This window comes from Ylistrum balloti, unplaced genomic scaffold, assembly GCF_031769215.1.
Source record: "Ylistrum balloti isolate Yb309-2 unplaced genomic scaffold, AGI_CSIRO_Ybal_v1 Utg370056, whole genome shotgun sequence".
Classification (NCBI taxonomy): Eukaryota; Metazoa; Mollusca; class Bivalvia; order Pectinida; family Pectinidae; genus Ylistrum; species Ylistrum balloti.
Window position 1 is genome coordinate 450,886 of NW_026782106.1, and position 18,908 is coordinate 469,793.

Below are 18,908 nucleotides of genomic sequence, written 5' to 3' on the forward strand. Positions count from 1 at the left end.
ATCACTACATCAAGACCCTGTTACCAATCCTTATTAATTTAATGCATAAAATTAATGAGTAGTGGAAAAATCTGAAACCAGCAAATTTTTCTGTGTTTAGATTTTAGAATAACATAGAATTTTATGTTGAGATACAAACAGTACAAATTTTCCGGTCTTGAATGGCAAAAATTATTTCTGTGATAAAAATACACCTTAAAATAAAAACTAAGAGATATCATGACGAATCAAACCAGTACACTTTGTTTTATACCTAAAACGTCTTGTATGATGACAAAAATTACTTTTAGAATGAGTAGCATTCCCATTAATAGCTATCTTTTGGGTTAGCCATTAATGGAGTCAGTTTCATGATTATTATTGTCTTAAAGAAATTTTGTTACCCCTAGCCACTTCCAATCTTCGCATAACATGGTAGTCATCTTAAAACAATTTGCATGTGGTGAAAGCATGTCACAAAGATTTAAACTGAATCTTGACTGGATCAGCCACCAAGGTGATGGATGTACAGTAACACTTCAAAAATGTCTTTGCTAGTTTTTGTATGTCTCTGGTTTAAAACATATTTAAACATTACCACATGGATTCTTTATGTAATTTTTTTTTCAAGTCACAACTATGCATTTCAATATAATACAGACAGTTTTTAAACAATAAAATCTACTCGCATGCTCTCCAGATAATATTATTGTATACAAGTAAAGTTTTTTTTGTATTTTTCGTTAAAAAAAACCTCAATTTCTGCATGTTACTGTGAATTACCAACACTTACAACTTATATAATCCTCAAAATTGTCAAGTAAATCTGTCTTAATCGAATCACCAGGAAAATGTACAACAAATATCTTTAGACAAGAAGTGTTTATTTCATTAATCAAACATGATTAAGTATTTTTTTTCAAGTTTAAATAACTAAGTATTGAACTCCCTCTTCATTTTATCACGTATCTTTTATAAATGTGTGGATAGCTTGCCAACACAAACTTGGGACTTAATACAAAGCCATATTAAAAATTGATTTGATATCTATCACTGAAGATTGGACATTTCCTTAAGTTCCTTCTATAAAGACGTAATCCTGCATAGATTTAGCGTTATCTTTTTGACCTTCTCACTATATCCAGGTAACATGATATAATACCCTATGTCAATACACACCTCGCCAGCACTCTGAGATAGCTGAGGTCGACTGCTGGGAGGCTTTGGGTGTCTTGTCATCTCTTTTACAGAGCTATCAAACAGCACACTTTTTTGTCAAAGCCTTAAGTGGCATCTGTCTGAGCTAGTTTTTAATAGCAATCCGGATTTCTACACCAATATATAATCTTACACACCACTTAACAGCAGAAGGTCCTTAATTTCACAACTACTATGATCCTTTACAGTTTTGTGTATCAATTAAAATGTTTTGTTCTTTGAAATCCTTTCAGACAAGTTGTTCACATCTTAAATCCAGTCAATGTGTTTAATAATTAGTCGGAGACACACAGGTATAAAATATTTCTTGTGGTTTAAGTCTTGATATCCAGGAATTTTTCAGTAATCCTTGTGTTTTTATCTCAGACAAATGTGGGGAGGCTTTCTTTGGAACACAATTCTTTTGTTTCTGTATAACAGTAGTAATTGGTGGATGTAACTAATGTCATATCTATCAACGTTATACACAAGTCTGGTATCAGAAATCTACACCAAGTACCACAACATAACCACAGGTGTCCAGAGACACAGTTGGCAAAAGATTCTGAAATGTGTTTTCTGATTAAAGTGTCTATATGAACGCTATTCCTTCACCTGTCTGATAATGCTTCCAACTTGTCTCAAAACACTAAGTTGTCCAAAATTAAGATACTATAATTCATCTTCTATACAACAGTAATATCAATGTTTTTCCTCAGTCTGTGTCAGAATGCTCCAGTAGGTCTCAAAAAAGACTACAAGATACTATGTGTCTTCTACACAACTGTAGAACAGATCTGAACACTATTCCACCACCTGTGTATATCGCAAACATCAAATCAGTTGATCTGATAAATTCTCACATCCAGAGACAGACTTGTTGAACAAACAACGGTCGCTGTCATTTCATACTATAATTATATATCTGAATGATTATCTCCCTGCTGTGTTAAATTAGTGTCTGTCATTATCCACATAGAAATCAATAACAGCTAAAAAGTAAGACAACAGACTGTCAACACACAATTCTGACGTCCCAGTCTACTAGTGTGTATACTATAGCTGCCAGATCACTAGGGACTCAAGTTGTGGTAGGGAGACATAAAAAACAGGCTGGGAATTATTTATATACTAATATGCTAACTCATAAATCATGATAATTATATAACTCCTGATACAATTAACTCTAAACAGACTAGATTAGTGAACAATATCGGACTGTGGAACAGTACCGACACTCGTTCAGTCCACGGATATCTCTATGACAGACCTGCCCTAGTCTGTAGGTTTCTGACAATAGACCTACTCTGCTCGATCACCAAGGTTCAATTGTTGATAAATCAACCAAATTATTAATACTACCTATTGAAAATAGGCATGCGACTGTAATCTTCACACAGAGATATTAAGTATCCGACAGTCGTGGAAAAATGTTGGCAGATCCAGTTATCTAGATCACCGAGTCATACTACAATGTATCAACTTTAAGGCTAACAGATATAGTTTTATCATAAACAGCATTATGTAATTTCAAACTACACTTACAAATTATCTTTCGATAAGTCTTTTACAACCCACACATATACCGATATGCTCTTTCAAATCATTAAAACTTATCAAGGTAAGGGATCTGTAATATATCCTGGTGCTTCCTTTGGTTAATACATGTGTGCTTTATATCTAAGTGACAGATTTTCAACACCATTGCTGAAACTGACAACCATTAAACATTAAATATCCTGGATTCAGATTATTAGCTTTGGATAGTGTTCACAGAATCATTTGTATCTATAAACTTTAAAAATTATTATCAAAAGAAAAATTTGATCACCATTTGCCTTATAAAACATAAGCTAATTTTTTCATAAAACTGAACCAAGAGTCCACATGGAGACAGCATGATATACATCCTTTGGTAGATGTCTAATAATAGTGTCATTATGGGGAACAAGTTTTAAATGTGATATTTCGTGTTTTACAATAAAATCGTGAAATTTGATGTTAGAGATATTTTACAGAATATATATAGAAGTGTAATATGTTGTTACTTCTTTGATTCTGTTCTTACTTTACCAGTAATACCTGAAGTTAATGGTAAAACTAATGAAGTGTATGTAAGTACAGTGCTAGTCCAGATCATGTAGTAATAACATACATAATATGGTATACATATCAACTGATTAGAAATGGGACCTACATGATATAAATACGCAATTTAAATTTAAAATCCAATTCCTTTTAATTTTTTAAAAGATCTACAACTACTACAATACAAACTGATATAAACGGAGTTTTAAAACAAGCCCTTGTAACGTTAAGGTTAAATAATACTACCCTTCATTCTTAAATTTTACACAAAATAGACAATGGCCTTGGTATAGAACTGACAATGTTTACAATGTCCAATACACACAGTGGATTAAGACTTTGTTACATTAGGAACAATAGGTGTATTGAGGTCAAAACTGGCCAATATTTAACTCAGTACGACATGTAATTTCAAATCCTTATACCATTATTACAGAAAATGTATGACGGCCAATTTTAAAACAGGTTTTGGAAAGCTATAGAGAGGATCATCAAATCTTAATTTAGATTTCTCTGTCAATGATAGTGAATGTGTCGTGGGGTTTGACAGGTACAGACTTGTTGACAGGTAAAACAGTGGGTAGTCAGGGAGCTGGGAAACACACACTGTTGTGTACACCAATGCTATTTACCAATATAACACTGTATATAATCAGCCAACAGCCTGTCATAAATAAAAAACACTTTCCATGGGCGTAACTACATGCGAAATATATCGTAACAGGCAATTCATTGAAATATCAAATTTGATTTTGTGTTCAATGACAGCTCTCATCAAAGACTTCCTGTTTCTACATTGAAATTTAAGTAACCGTAAAATTTTCCTTCAATCTGTAATCATTTTGAATGACTTTTAAACACAAAATATACTTACATTTTGTAGAAAACTTCTTTAAAAGAAGCTACCAGCTAAGAACTGAACTAGATATAAAACAGATAACAGTAGAAGATAATGTTTCTTACCCCATATTTTTCACTGTAATAATCACTTTTCGACAACTCCATGACAGAATGTGTGATTGATATTTATAAACATCCAATGAAAAATATATTAATGAGCCAGTAGTAATCACAGATTGACCGACTTTATATAAACATATGCACTGGGTTTAATCCTCTGTGAAAAAACACCTTATCCAAAGGTTATAAATCTTTATCCTCTTGTACGATTGTATGGCACAGAAGATTTCAATTCTGTCCAATATGTCAATCCAAATGGAAGGTACTGGTGTGCAGTGGATCACACTTGTATTGAAATGACAGCTAACTTTAACTTAACTGCACAATTAATTAGCTGTACATGTATAAGCTCTGTATATACCTCATAAAGAAGTATTATACTCCCCTGAATTTAATTCTCCTGAAAGTTTCACATTTACTTTTAATCAAAATCCCCATTTTCCTGGGAACGCAATAACACATCTCCTCTACATATAAAGTCAGCTTGCAAAATATAACTCATAAATGACTCTGATTTTGTCTAGTGTTGATCATCGTTACTAGGCCTGCATAACAGAGAAGTTTTTAAAGCAAGTGTTTGACATAGGATACCCTAGCAGTCTTTCTATGTGACATGAACGACAAACAAATCGCGTAGACTTTCACAGCTCCTCCTGCACCAAAGATCAGGCGCTTTGGACTTGAGCATATCTATGTGACCAGGAAAACTCGATTAGCTATTCTGAGTATAGATCTTTGAGCAAACACTTGTGGACAAAGTGGATTGTTCTGCAGTTTGTGTTGGAAACTATCTTTGTGTACCTACGGTAGATATCGGTAATTACATCGTAAACTTAATTCAAACACAGGGCATTCCCATTTATCAATCATTAAAATATTAGTTTCAGGCCAGGGAAATATCCATTGTAGCCAAGAACAATCAGTCAATATTTTCTCATGAATTGTTTTCTTTGTAATTTAAATGCCCGTAATGGAAATTTTTCCTAAGAACAAAAAACATATTTAACATTTGTTACTAAAGCGGTAGATTTGTAGATACACATACATTATCAGATAAATGTGTATCCACTGAAGAACTTACTGTAAATCTTATGATCAGAAACGAAAGTATTTTACCACATCAATTGAAATCAAGAGCATTTTTGAGTAGGTTTTTTTTGTAATCTTAGGTACCGAGAGTGGGTGCATGATAAAATATATATTTTACAAATAGATCTGTTGGTAGGCAGATTACACTAACCAACCTTACAACATAGGCGCCATAGGAAATCATATATCACCTAGTTTTTAATAATGAGCCATTGTGAAAATCAATCACTTTAAAAAAATGTAGATAGCTTTTGAAGACTCAAAACAAAATGTATTTTACATGTTTGAATGATCTAAAAACAGAGATTTAAACGTTTTGTTACTGTCCTGTAGATTACATTGTACATGCTGTTATTACATGTCTGTATTAGTGTCATGGTGTCCTGTGTAGCAGTATACAAATCATGTTATATACTAGTACAGGGTGAAGATGACATTGAAGTATTTGTTAAAAGGCTAGTCATAATGATCATGAAAGATAACAGACTTACAGAAATCTTTTGTTTCTAATTTGAAAACAAAAACAAAAACAAACAAAAAACTAAATAATACAAACAGTCAATGCTATTATCACAAAGAATAACTACACATTCATCAGCATAAAAGTAAAATCTTTAACATTTTTTTTTGAAGTTTTAGAGTAATTCTGGTACAATGGAACTAGATAAGAAACAAAACAACATTCAAATCTGTGAGAAGTACATGTAGAACTCATTATAAATGTCTGACATGGTTTTGTATTGTAGGTAAATATAACAAGAAAAATACTGAAATGTTAAATGTAGGTCAATAAATTCCTATTAGTTTCATAGATGTCCATTGCTTCAACACATTCATATTTTATCATTTTGCAACAAATATACATTGTGGTATATAGTAGTACAACAATTTTAAGCGTGTTGTATTTTTCCCTCAGTTTGAGTCAATATCTATTCGTCCAAGATCAAATCAACATTTTTTTTCTCTTAAATACATCTATTTTCATTCCATCAAATTACATGTGAAAGAAAAAAAGATGGCAAATGTGAATCCTGTAGAAACAAAAAAATATTGTAAAACGATGACCTCAGAAAAGAAAGAAAAATAACATGAAGTACCCATCAGAAAAAAAGTGAAATTTCTCATTTTGCTACAAAAAAAAGTATGGGTAATTGCATACATAACGTCCTAAGGAGGAGATGTTTGTAAGAGTAAACTGTAACATTATTTCTATAAAGTAATAATCAATTTTCTAACATGCAAGTCTTACAATAAGCATCTGAAACTAGAGGTAAATAATGTAAATTGTGTGAAAAAAAGTGACAGAAAAGAAAGAAAAGGGATTTGATAGTGTATACAAGAGAGTGTCTATTACATTTATATTCACCTTCAAAAGAATTTTATTTCTTCCAGTATGTGAAATCATATTACATGTATGTATACTTATCAGAACAAAATGATTAACTTCTTTTTAATTATTAAAAAAAATCATAGTTTTAATGTTGTAGCAGACACCTAGTTTTTATCTAACATGCATTGAAAGTCTGCTGTTTGGAATGGGATATTTTTTATATGGAATGGGATATTTTTTATATGGAATGGGATATTTTTGACATAGCATGATCCTGATCATCATTTCTAAAGAAAAAGAAAGTTTAACATTCAAAATCAATTTTTTTCTTTTTCTTTATTAATTTTCAATATACATATTCCTGACTTGTACTGTAATGACAAATGAAGCTAGGTATCAAAACTGTATTATAATCAAAGGGAGACAACTATTGAAGCAAAAACAGCAGTTTTTTCAACTAAATCTAAATTTCGGCCAAAGTGAAAGAAGCATAAAGAGTACAGATGACAAGTGAAAGGTCCATGGCCAGAAGAATGTAAAGGTCAAAGGTTAATGTTATTAATACCTGTTGGAATCCTGGGGGCCTCTCCTGCCGGGCCTGGGACAAAACAATGAAGAGATGATAAAGGAATGATGGAAGTTTGGAATGAATGGAAAAAACATCAATCAACACTATCAATGATTAGAATGGAGTTGAACAAGTGAATTATCAGACTCTATCCAATAACTGGAGGTAAAATTTTCAAAAAATCAATTATTTAAGATATTCATCTAAAAGTGAAACATGGAGATAATTTGTGCCAAAATATTGTGATTTTTACCGTGCTAAATAATCAAATCATTCGTGATGATTTAAAAGTGAACATTGTTCAACGATTTTTGATGAGTCAGATACCAGTAAAACTGTACTATAGTTATCATAAACAAAACGTGATCTCATTGTTACAAACCTGTATACACACCAGTTACATTAGCACACCAAGTCTAACACCACAAACTCAAATCCACTATCTAAACCCATTGAATTTTGCATCTCAGTTTGGAAATGTGTTAACAAAATATCCAAATGTTTGGAATGAATATGTAAAACAATAACATTTTCAAAATGTCAAAAAATAGGTATATATCAAAGAAATATTACTTATATTGATGATGTAAGTTACTGGTATATGAACCTAATTTTCATTAATATTTTGCAAAGTTGTTTTTTTTTCTTTTTGTTACTGCTGCTGAGTTTCCATTTGAAATTCTTCTCATTCACACTTTTGCAAGCAGGACTATTCGGCATGTTTTGGAACATTTTCTTTGGGTTGGTAATGTCAATAGGAGATCTTTTAACACAACCAGCAGAAGATACTTCTACTTGTGTTATAAGAACTCCTGTTCTAGGACAGCAGTACACAGAAATAAAAAATTAATAGTAACATGGATATTTCATAATCATTTCAAAAACTGAGGAGCTAAATCAAAGAGGGCTAAAAGATCAAACAATTATTTAGTAAAGTCACAATACACTTACAGGTGGTGGATTTTCTATGTTCAGTTCATACGGTATGCCACCATATCCAAATTTGATGATGTCACCTGGTGCTAGCCTCACTATGGCATTCTGTACCCGACAGTCGTTGACGTAGGTTCCCTGGGCAGTGTTGAGGTCCTGAAGGACATAACAATCTTCCTGTTCATGATACTCTATCACAGCATGCTGCTGGTCAACTCCGGATGTCTGAAATGATTAAAACAGGAACAATTAAAAAAATTTTAAAAAAAGATCAAATAACCAATCATTAATCTGATGCATTGAACAGTTTTGGTAGCATACATCCTTAATTCAAATCTTTAAAAGTGTTCAGGTAGAGCATCTTACCATATTTTATAGACACTATGATATTTCAAAGCATCCCCTCCTCTGTTAAATACCTATGCTTCTGTCATTATGAATAATAATTTAATACAATATCATGTGGCTAGAGTAATTAAAACTTATTAACAGTAAGATTTTTTTTAAAAAAAAACCAGGTATTATATTTTATGACACAGGCAGTGGTTATATAATGTACAGCATATTTATATCCTCCCTGCTTTATATGCAGTAGACCTTCCATGCTTCATTATCAAATTTATGTTTAGAAGATAAAATCTGCATGGCAAAGATTTTGTCATAATCTTCAAAGGTACTAGAAACACAATACAGCTAAGTGCTAGGAAACTTTACATAAGATTTTAACATAATTTATTTTACCTTTAAGTTATTATCATAGAATGACACTTGCTTTTGATGTTTTCCTGTTTTCTTTGATTCATTTCCATCCTTCAGTAAAATGCCACACCTCATAATGTAGTGTTACATTTTAGTTACAATTTTATTAATCATTCAACTAACTTATCAATTATAATAATTCCTACTTTGATCACTTAAAATCACTGCCTTTCTGCTACACATAACTCAGTTGTTGTCACAAGTATCAAAGTCTGTTTCTAGCTTGTCATCTTATATGTATCTGATCAGTAATATCACCAAACATGTGCAATGAAAAAACGACTCCTAAGAGCAGTTCTAGGTAGACCATTCTGTCAAGTTCCAGTGTAAGTAAGAACACTATTTAGAAGCTTAAAGTAAGATAATAAGGTAGAGCTGTTTCACTGTGCACACTTCTTCTCCTCCTAATAGGCAGAAGGGGCAAATCATATGATTTTACCCATTCTTAGCTATGGTAAAATATATATGATATCTAAATCCATCGAGAAAACTGGCATGTGAAACAAACCACCTGGCTATGGAATGCCACATAAAACACTGTTGTTGTGTAAGCCATTCAAAATCAGACGAAAATAAGCATGATGTTGGATGTGATCTGTAGGATCAAACATGTCCCACATCAATTATAGATATATCTCCAAAACTACATTAGCTGTATTTTACCTGCACATTATTACCCCGAAAATTACATAACTAGCTCAAGAATTATTGACTGAGAATGGTGGTGAAAGTGACGCTACTAGCCAAAATGCAGTTGGGTATGGATTTCCTACTATTGGATTTCCAATCAAACATTGTTCATATTCTTTGTCTACAACATAGAAAAGTATGTCCACTCTGCAGGGCAGTAATTATATCCAGCTTCAAAAGCAGAGAATCACATCCACAAACAGCTTGGTAATGTACTGGTCATTTAACCTTCCTCAGTAAACGGTCAGTCACACCGGTCAGTCACACCGGTCAGTCACACCACAGACTGATTATCCTTTTTTATTAACTAGCAGAACATTCAGGTATTATAAATCAGACCAATGATATTTTTGAAGCTGACTACAGAGCAGACAAAATGAAAAACACATGAAGAAGAAAGCTAATACTGTTGGAAATAATATTTGAATCAATTCAAACCAATCTGATGACTCTCCCAAAACTCAACACCAAAATCAATGTCACAAACCTCCTGTCAGATAATATCTGGTAATGGCCGACAAAATCACGAGTGATAGGAAGTTTTCAGGGTCATTAGGTAAAAGGACCTTAAAATAAATGCTGTTATAGGGTTATCACATCAGTGTTTATATTAAGACGATGTTCTGTATCACATTTGAGCATTGTTTTGACTAACATAAGTCCAAAAAATGAAGTTGGAAACTTTTGAATACTGATAAAAATTAAAGATATATAGCATTTTTCATGATTAAAGCAGGTCATGATAGGGTCAATATTAGGTTGGCCTAGCTAACAGAGTTGAAGAAACTACAAAATTTAATTATTATCTACCAAAAAAATGTGGTTAAGTAAAAACATTTTTTCATTCTATTACCGTATGTCAGTTTTCGCAGAATGATAAAACATTATTATGTTCAGAATCTTCAGATTTTCACAGAAGCTTGTGTAAAATGAAAATATGGTAGCAGTGACCTACATATCATTTTATACTGTTGTAACAATTGCACACCAAAAGACATATTGGATCAGTATATTACAGCATAGTATATTCTGCAATAAACACAAGGCACAAACAGAGGATGGGCTTATTGCAAATGAGTGAAATAGCAAGGGCTTGTTATTTTGCTGAACAGCAATATTGATATGACCTTTATAGAATACTGACTATTAAAAAGAGTTGATCTTAACAGCTATAGGGTGGACTGCTATATTAACAGTCATATACTACATTCTATTATAAAAAATTACCATTACACAGAGGCATTATACATTGAAATTAACTTTAATAGATGACTATTTCTAAACACATACAGAGAAAGGTAATAGGGAAATAATTTTAAATCCATTCAGATATTCAAGGGAAACAGCACGGAATTACTGAACTGTATTATACTCCTAAGGCATTTGAAAGAGCTCTATTGATAGGTATATGGCATATATATATAGTTCAGTTAGAACATAGAATAAACCATCCTTTTAGTACATATAATGCATTTATGACAAACAGTAATCATGTGCATCAAGGTTATTCTGTTCAGGTTTAATAACACTACAGTGTATATACTATATCAGTGATTTTTGGGACTCAGATTCTTGAGTCGACTCAAAGCTTTTCTGTGGGACTTACTCAAGTCTTGAGGACTAACTCTGTATCTTAGTAAAAGGACTCATCAAATTTTTGGAAATGGTTCCCTGGACTCACCTAAAAAATCCTACAAAAATTACTGCTGTATATTTGCTACTTTCAGATTCTGTGATGTTACTCATAGAAATTTGAAACCACATCTTGTTTCAGGGTTTGTACATTTCTAAACAAATGATGAGTTATAAAGATATTTACAAGGCCCTACACCGATACTACTGCATTGCAGAGTAATTAATATGCAATGGTCCAGACTAGAATTAGAATTTGAATCCTCCAAACTCTCAGTTAAGAAAATCTCAAATGGGTTAACCAGTTATAGAGAGACAATGTTGTGCCCAGCCCTCCCAAAATACCTTACCCTAAATTTGTGGGTATAGTGCGCAGGTACTTTTTTGGGGTCAGATAAAAAAAAAAAAAGGTTTGCTACAGAAAGATTAATTTATTACTGGTAACCTCGATGAAACAGTTGATGTGGTTGATAATTAGGAAACCACAATCATCGTGACCCTAACATATTTAATTACCTTATGTAAACAAATTCACACAGGTGCCTGACTTAACAAGCATGAAAGGCTTGGCTAATTGGATAATTAACGGTTCTTAACAGGTAACAAACACGTTGAGTATGAGGAGATTGACACCTGGCTTGGACTAAACGCGTGCTATTGCTCAGAAAACGATGATGTTTTAACTGTCTGAAAAGTTTCAATCCTACCTTGCCCCCATATCTGTAACTACCGCGGTATCCGAAGGTACTTAATTATAGATTGTTTACACCGACTTTGACATGGGGAAACAGCGAACATCGTTTACAGCGAAAGAAAAACTGGACGCCATTGACTACACTGAGAGACTTGAGTTTCGTGCTGCCAGTCGCCACTTTGACATTCCAGAGTGAAATATCAAGGCACGGAAGAAAAAAAAGACTGTCAAAAGTCCCAACCACTGACCAGAAGGGCTGACAAAGGTGCGACAGCGAAACACCCAGAGATTGAGAGATAGCTGTTCAACTTTGTGTGCCATCGCCAAGGTATTTGGCTATCGTTCTTTTCCATTTTTCTGGATCTTATTTGAGACTAAATAAGGTCCAGGACAGTTTTCAAAGACAGCTCATTATGAAAAACTGGTATATATGTACTGACTGGATTAGGCTTATAAGTTTCCTGTGACTTCTACAAAAGTATCTAATAAACATTTTAAAGACAGATGTCTGGTGCAAGGTGAGAACACATCTCTACTGTATGTATGGTAATATTCTCAATGGGATAGACTCATCAGAGAAAGTTTGAACTGAATAAAGTCATGGCCTATAACAACAAATATGAACTACACTGTACATGGGACAAAATGATTGGTTTTGGATAAATAGCTATCTCCATGATGAATATGTGTAATGTACTTTATATGGGTTATATTACTGAAGCTTTAATTTGTCAACAATAACAATTCAAAACTTTGTAACAACAAATGTAGTTGGAAGATTCTAAGTTGATGGGTATATGTACTCTCTCTCTCTCTACCAAAATTTAAAGAAACTTAGTAGGACCCTTCGACTCCTTTGAGATTTTGAGTCTATGACCCCATCTCTGACATCTATACATCAAAGTGTGCCTAACATCTCCCAGAAACTCTGACTTGATAGAATGTGGTAAATAGTCCAAGATACTGTTGAGGTTTGGGAGACTCCACCCCATGAAAATATTGTACAGTACACACCTCTCCTATGAAAATTCACTTGTACAAATATGTGTAATAGGAGGGAGTAATGGAAAACACGCTACCACTGGCTGGGGTAACGAATATAATGTATTGTAACATATTATTTTGTGTACATACTATATTTATTATATGAAATATCATGTATATATAATGTGGAAACCAGTAACGTATAAGGAACATGTAAAGAATGCTAAGAAGATAGAAAATACTGTGATGGTGTTGTCATATTGACGATGAGATGATGCATGATGTACTTTCAACACAACCCGAATATGTCATTTGGTGTTTGTGCTGAAACATCAGTAATCAACGTTCAAGAAAATATACCTGCAGTGGAACGTCACATCCTTCACGGCCGAGTGTTGTCACTTTTGGTGACAGTGAAAACACTGTATTGTCACTTCCTTTCAAAAATGCTTTCATATCGTTGACACGGTAACTTCACAAAAATATGGACTTTCTAAACACGGTGATTAGCAGGTGCGCGTTACCAACAACTATTCCATTTATCAGTTTGTGTTCCGTTATATGTTGCTGAAGTAAGAACCACACATCATCTTGTTATTGTGAATACAATACTCGTCAATGCATCAATTGTTTATCCCTCATTTGCATCAACAAGTTTCGTTAGTTTACTGTCGGCGCGAGGAGTCACGCATGCCCAAACAAACATGACAACCAAACAACCATACTCTCTAACCTAGTGATAGTTAGTAAACATTATGAAGAAAATGAGTGAATAAAATGCAATATCGTTTTCCTATCAAATATAAATTATCAACTTCATTGGTTTGATAATTGACAACTTTTACCCCTTAATTCAAAATGATGTAATCGTCATTTAGAGATTGTTTTATTCTCGGTCAATGAAATGCTTTGCAAATAATAAACCTCGAAGAGACCAAGATCAATCAGTCATTGGGGCACCTTGCTTCTTGAAAAATGTCGAAGGCACTAGTAATTTTAGCTGCAGGCGCAGAGGAAATGGAAACTGTCATAACTGTAGATGTTTTAAGAAGAGGAGAAGTAAGCATAAGTTTAAATTTCTGTAACATATCAGTAATGACATCTTTGCATTTTCTGGTATTTTCACTTTTTTCCTCGACATTACGAACCCGGTTTACAGCGTACAGCAGCATTTATATAGGTTCCAAGTATTGTAATAAGTAGAGAAGTATCCAACTATATTTCAATAGAAGTATGCAACGACCACATAAGGACTCGAACTTTGACATACCACATTGTAATTACTCACAAATAAATACAAAGATTTCCCTTTAAATTTAATAAGGGGAAAATGATAGTTTTAATTTCAAACCCTGCACATTTTTACCAACAAAATACTTCTTAGCACAAACATTCACTTTAGTAGCACTTTACCATTGGTGCCGTGACCAGGAATAAAATAATAAAAAAAAGCCAACAACAACGTAGATTTGAACCTTTTTATGCTGCATGTCTATTTTTTTCTGATTAATACATTTATTACAACATGTCTGTAAAAAAAACTTTGATATTAGTGTAAGGTTAAATAGTTTAAAGATTGCTATCAATTCCTGGTCACTGAACCAATAATTCATAGATCAGAAAAATATAAATTTGAAAATAACTCTGGACAAATGTCTGTATTATAAAACAGGTAGACATGTACACATTACAATGTGGTCTGTTATTTTAAATCCTGATGTTACATTGTGGACCATCAAAGTGCAAAACATGCTGTCATTTATCCTGAGGGGGACAATGCTGTTTTTCTCAAATTGATATTTACAGATCAAGAAAAAATAGAATGAATAATAGAACACGACTTCTTTGATAAAATGTCATTATTGTTTTAACCAATGATGTCATGGTCCTGTATCACATAAGTCACATACATGTATTTCAATTGCGGTAATTGCTTAACAGCTTCTATATCTATTATTTACTGTTATAGGTAGCAGTGACCCTAGCAGGTCTGGCTGGAAGTGAAGCTGTACTGTGTTCTAGAAATGTTAAACTTGTTCCAGACATGAGCTTGGAAGAAGCCATGAAGTCGGCTCCCTTTGATATCGTAGTCTGTCCTGGAGGAGCAGGAGGGGCACAGGCCATGGCTCAGGTAGATTTAGCTTGTTATTTATCTTAAATCGTCACTTAGTTTACATTTCATTGACTATAGCAAATTTTACTGTATTTGAACAAATATATCAGAATTGTCAGTGTAGGTTAAAGACTTCCCTCTGGCATAGAATTACATGTATGTATCTAAGTGTAATTCATGTATCAATCACAGTTCAAATGATATTCAAAATCGGAGTTGGAAGAAGTTGTAAAATTTTAAACCATTACCTAATGCATTTCAAAGTTCATGATTGCACTATATCTTCTTGACTTAACAAAGGATGTTTTCCTGTTACCCTATACTGACTCTATTATTGTGCCTATCCTAGACTTTCAGTTGCTATTGTATCATTATGGAAGCAAGTTGTTATATTTATGATTACCTACCCTACTTTTGTTTATCAAAACAGGAAACACACTTTTGGTTTGGCTTAATTCAATACATTTTCATCAGGATGATGGTTGTTTTGTTATTTTTTTGTTTTTTGGAGGAGGTGAGGGGAGTTTGGAACAAATGCTTGGTAACAGCGTAGTATACTTATTGTACTAATTAAGTAATGTTACTACTATTATACTGCTTCTATTTTCTGAATTGTACTTGAAAACATTGAAATTCCCAAAAAAGATGGCAATTTCTCAGGCATTTTTGTTTTAGTCTGCTGAAGTTAAGAAGATTCTGGAGGATCAGGAAAAGGATGACAAATATATTGCTGCAGTCTGTGCAGGTATTAAAGACAATCTGGAAATTGTATACTTTAAAATACAATTTAACCTTGCAAAACATTATGATGTCATATTGAAGATTGTTATGAGCTACAGTTCCATTTTAAAGGAGATTTATGAAACTCTTCACGAATTGATTTCTCTTGATGCCCAGTCATGTTACCCATGTGTTACTTCAAATTAATGACATCATTGTGAAATCTATTTGTGCATTTTGGAACTGTTCGGGGAAAGAAAATGGCCAGCAGGCAATCATCTTGGATTTTGATTATTTTTGCTGTTTAGTAATAGGGCTTTTTAAGGCTTTTTGGGGCTGATGAAAGGCCACATTCCAATTCAAATTATTTCATATTTAAGAAAAAGTCCCAAAATTTGCAATTTATCCCTGAACATTTTCTTTAGGGAGGTATTCTAAAGACTAAAGTTACACATAATAAAGAAAAGAAGGGAATAGATCCAAGTTTAAGAACAAATGAAGATCATAGAGTTGTTTTGTATAGTTGCTTTTTGACATTTACAGATGCACAGACTAAGTCCAATATTCATGTATTATTTCAAAGCTTACATATATAAATTGTCATATTTGGTTTAGGTCCAACAGTACTTCTGAATCATGGTATTTGCAAAGGTAAAAGCATCACTTCCCATCCTGGCTGTAAGGAAAAGATGGTAGCATCAGGTATGTCTTATTTATCTCCAGTTCTGATGGGTCGTCCTTTCTCCTCCATAGATTTTGTTATATATTCTCTATCACATCTAAAGAAGGGATACATTCTGTTCTGCCTGAAATAGTACATGTCTATATTGAGCACCTGTTTATGACAACCACCTACAGTATCAAGGTTAGTTATCATTAAAGTCTTTTTAAAATATGATATATACATGTTCTCTTAAAAGAGCTGTCTATTGAATATTCAACTGTAGCTGTCATTATCAGTTCACCCCAACTTATCTGGAAAAGGTAATATGCTTAAATAAAGCTTATAAGAAAGTTTTTATTTACTGGTTTACTAATCCATTTACCTTGTGTTTTTGACATTTAAACTTACTGTTTCAGAAAGAGTGTTCATCCAAAGAGATGAAAAATTTAGGAACAAGGAATTATCTGTTTGTTTAATTTGAAAACGATCAAGTGATCAAAATCATTATTATCAGTAATATGTTTCTGTTTTGATTTTATGCAAGGTAACTACAAGTATTTAGATGAACGTGTGGTTCAAGATGGCAAACTCATCACTAGTAGGGGTCCAGGAACCTCTTTTGAATTTGCTCTCAAGATCGTGGAGAATTTGAAAGGAAAGGAAAAGGCAGATTCTTTGATTAACCCTATGTTAGTAAAGGTGTGAATTTGAATGGACATCTACTGCAACATTAAAAACAATATTTTACAGAATTTGTCAGACTGAGAATTGTGATGGTATATATAAAGTATGTGTGCCAATATAGTATGTTTTCGAATTAATGAAGGGAGGTAACTCTAAACAAAATCCCTGCATGCTGCCAGCCACTTATGTGGCATTAGAGATTTATTTTATGCCCTTATAAGAGTTAAAATAATATGTTCAGTGTAGACCTGTACCCATTGCTACATTGTGAGACCTATATTCTCTCATTTTTGTCCTGATTCATTTGGGAAAAAAACACCAACGTACCAGATAGCACCTTGACTTGATGAAACCAGAGACTTTCAGATTGGTACTTACTTTGAAACTCAACATGAAATGGATTAAGCTAAGAGGTGATCTATGGAATGTTATGCTCTAGTGTCCAGGCTGTGACATTTCAGTGGGGTGATACATAGAAGTTTCTATCAAATAGAACCAGTTATTCACTGACAAATGGCATACACTGGACGTGAGTCTAATCAAAGAAAAAAGCTGAAAGTGAGTTGGTTGTGCAATAAACCTATTTGGGGGGCTTAAATTGGTGCAAGACTAGCTGGGCATGATATAGACAGGTTGTGCTTGAATTTGTCCTGGCTAAAATAAGGTTTTGTTTCTGGAAGATTTCTTAGTTTGTGCTAATACAAAAAATCCTCATACTCTGCTTTAAGGAAAACTAATTAATTATTTAAGATTGACATATATTAGCTTAATAGTGTTGTATTTAAGCTAGAATGACTGAATGGCAGTCTGCATGCTGTGTGCATGTACTGATAAATGAAAAAGACATTTTCTTTTCAGATTCATGATAATTATATATAATACTTGCTAAATAAAGTTGTTAGGAAATCTAAAAGATCACACTGTTTAAAGAGCCCTGTATTTTCCTCATGCATAATTATTATGGATGTTTAACAACATCATTTTGGGTGAATGTTTGAACTTGTAAAATGTTTGTGATGCATTTATTGATAATTATACTTGCTAAATAAAGTTGTTATGAAATCCCAAAGCTCTTGTTTGTTAAGAGGCCATTCTGTTTCTGCAGATTTCAAAGTAATTCACCTGATTGTTTGAATGGCCCCTATATGCTAAGGAGTACACTCCTTCAGATATCTTTACTAATGAAGTAGAGAGTGCCCAATAATGCTAAGGAGTATACTCCTTCTGATATCTTTACTAATGAAGTAGAGAGTGCCCAATAATGCAATGCTATACTCCTTCAGATATCTTTACCAATGAAGTAGAGAGTGCCCAATAATGCTAAGGAGTATACTCCTTCAGATATCTTTACCAATGAAGTAGAGAGTGCCCAATAATGCTAAGGAGTATACTCCTTCAGATATCTTTACCAATGAAGTAGAGAGTGCCCTTTAATGTTAAGGAATATACTCCTTCAGATATCTCTACCGATGATCTCTACCAATGAATCAGAGATAGTAATTCATATCCATACTCATACAGTGTATAGCTTAAATTTAAACCATACTTGGATGAGCTGAAATTCAGTGAATTACAGGTTTCAGGGACATTTCTTCATATATAGATATCAAAGATTGTATGTACATGTACACTGTTGGTGCTGTAACCTGTGGAGACAAATGTACATACTAGGAGATGATTTGGTCAATCTATCCTTGCCAAATGAATACTGGTTCAATTTAAATGAATCAAGTAATGAAAAGTGAATAACACAGTTCATTCTGGTGAAACTTGATCATGCCTGACATTTTATCAATTAATTTGTATTTTTTATGACTTGGAACA

General features: G+C 33.1%; 2 protein-coding genes across 2 annotated transcripts in view; one reads left to right on the forward strand and one right to left on the reverse strand.

Moving 5' to 3' along the window:
• LOC132549355 (forkhead-associated domain-containing protein 1-like) overlaps window positions 1–13,359 on the reverse strand; it is a 32,084-nt gene extending 18,725 nt beyond the window's left edge. The window contains exons 1-2 of the mRNA XM_060213283.1: window positions 13,264–13,359; window positions 8,163–8,369 (exon numbers count right to left, since the gene is read on the reverse strand). Of these exons, the coding sequence (XP_060069266.1) occupies window positions 8,163–8,369; window positions 13,264–13,359 (303 nt within the window). The remainder of the gene's footprint in view (window positions 1–8,162; window positions 8,370–13,263) is intronic.
• Window positions 13,360–13,841: 482 nt separating this feature from the next.
• LOC132549387 (Parkinson disease protein 7 homolog) lies at window positions 13,842–18,153 on the forward strand. Its single transcript, XM_060213314.1, has 5 exons — window positions 13,842–13,962; window positions 14,873–15,034; window positions 15,692–15,761; window positions 16,352–16,438; window positions 16,945–18,153. Exons 1-5 carry the CDS (start codon window positions 13,879–13,881, stop codon window positions 17,103–17,105), a joined length of 564 nt encoding a protein of 187 aa, XP_060069297.1. The 5' UTR covers window positions 13,842–13,878; the 3' UTR covers window positions 17,106–18,153.
• Window positions 18,154–18,908: the final 755 nt, after the last annotated feature.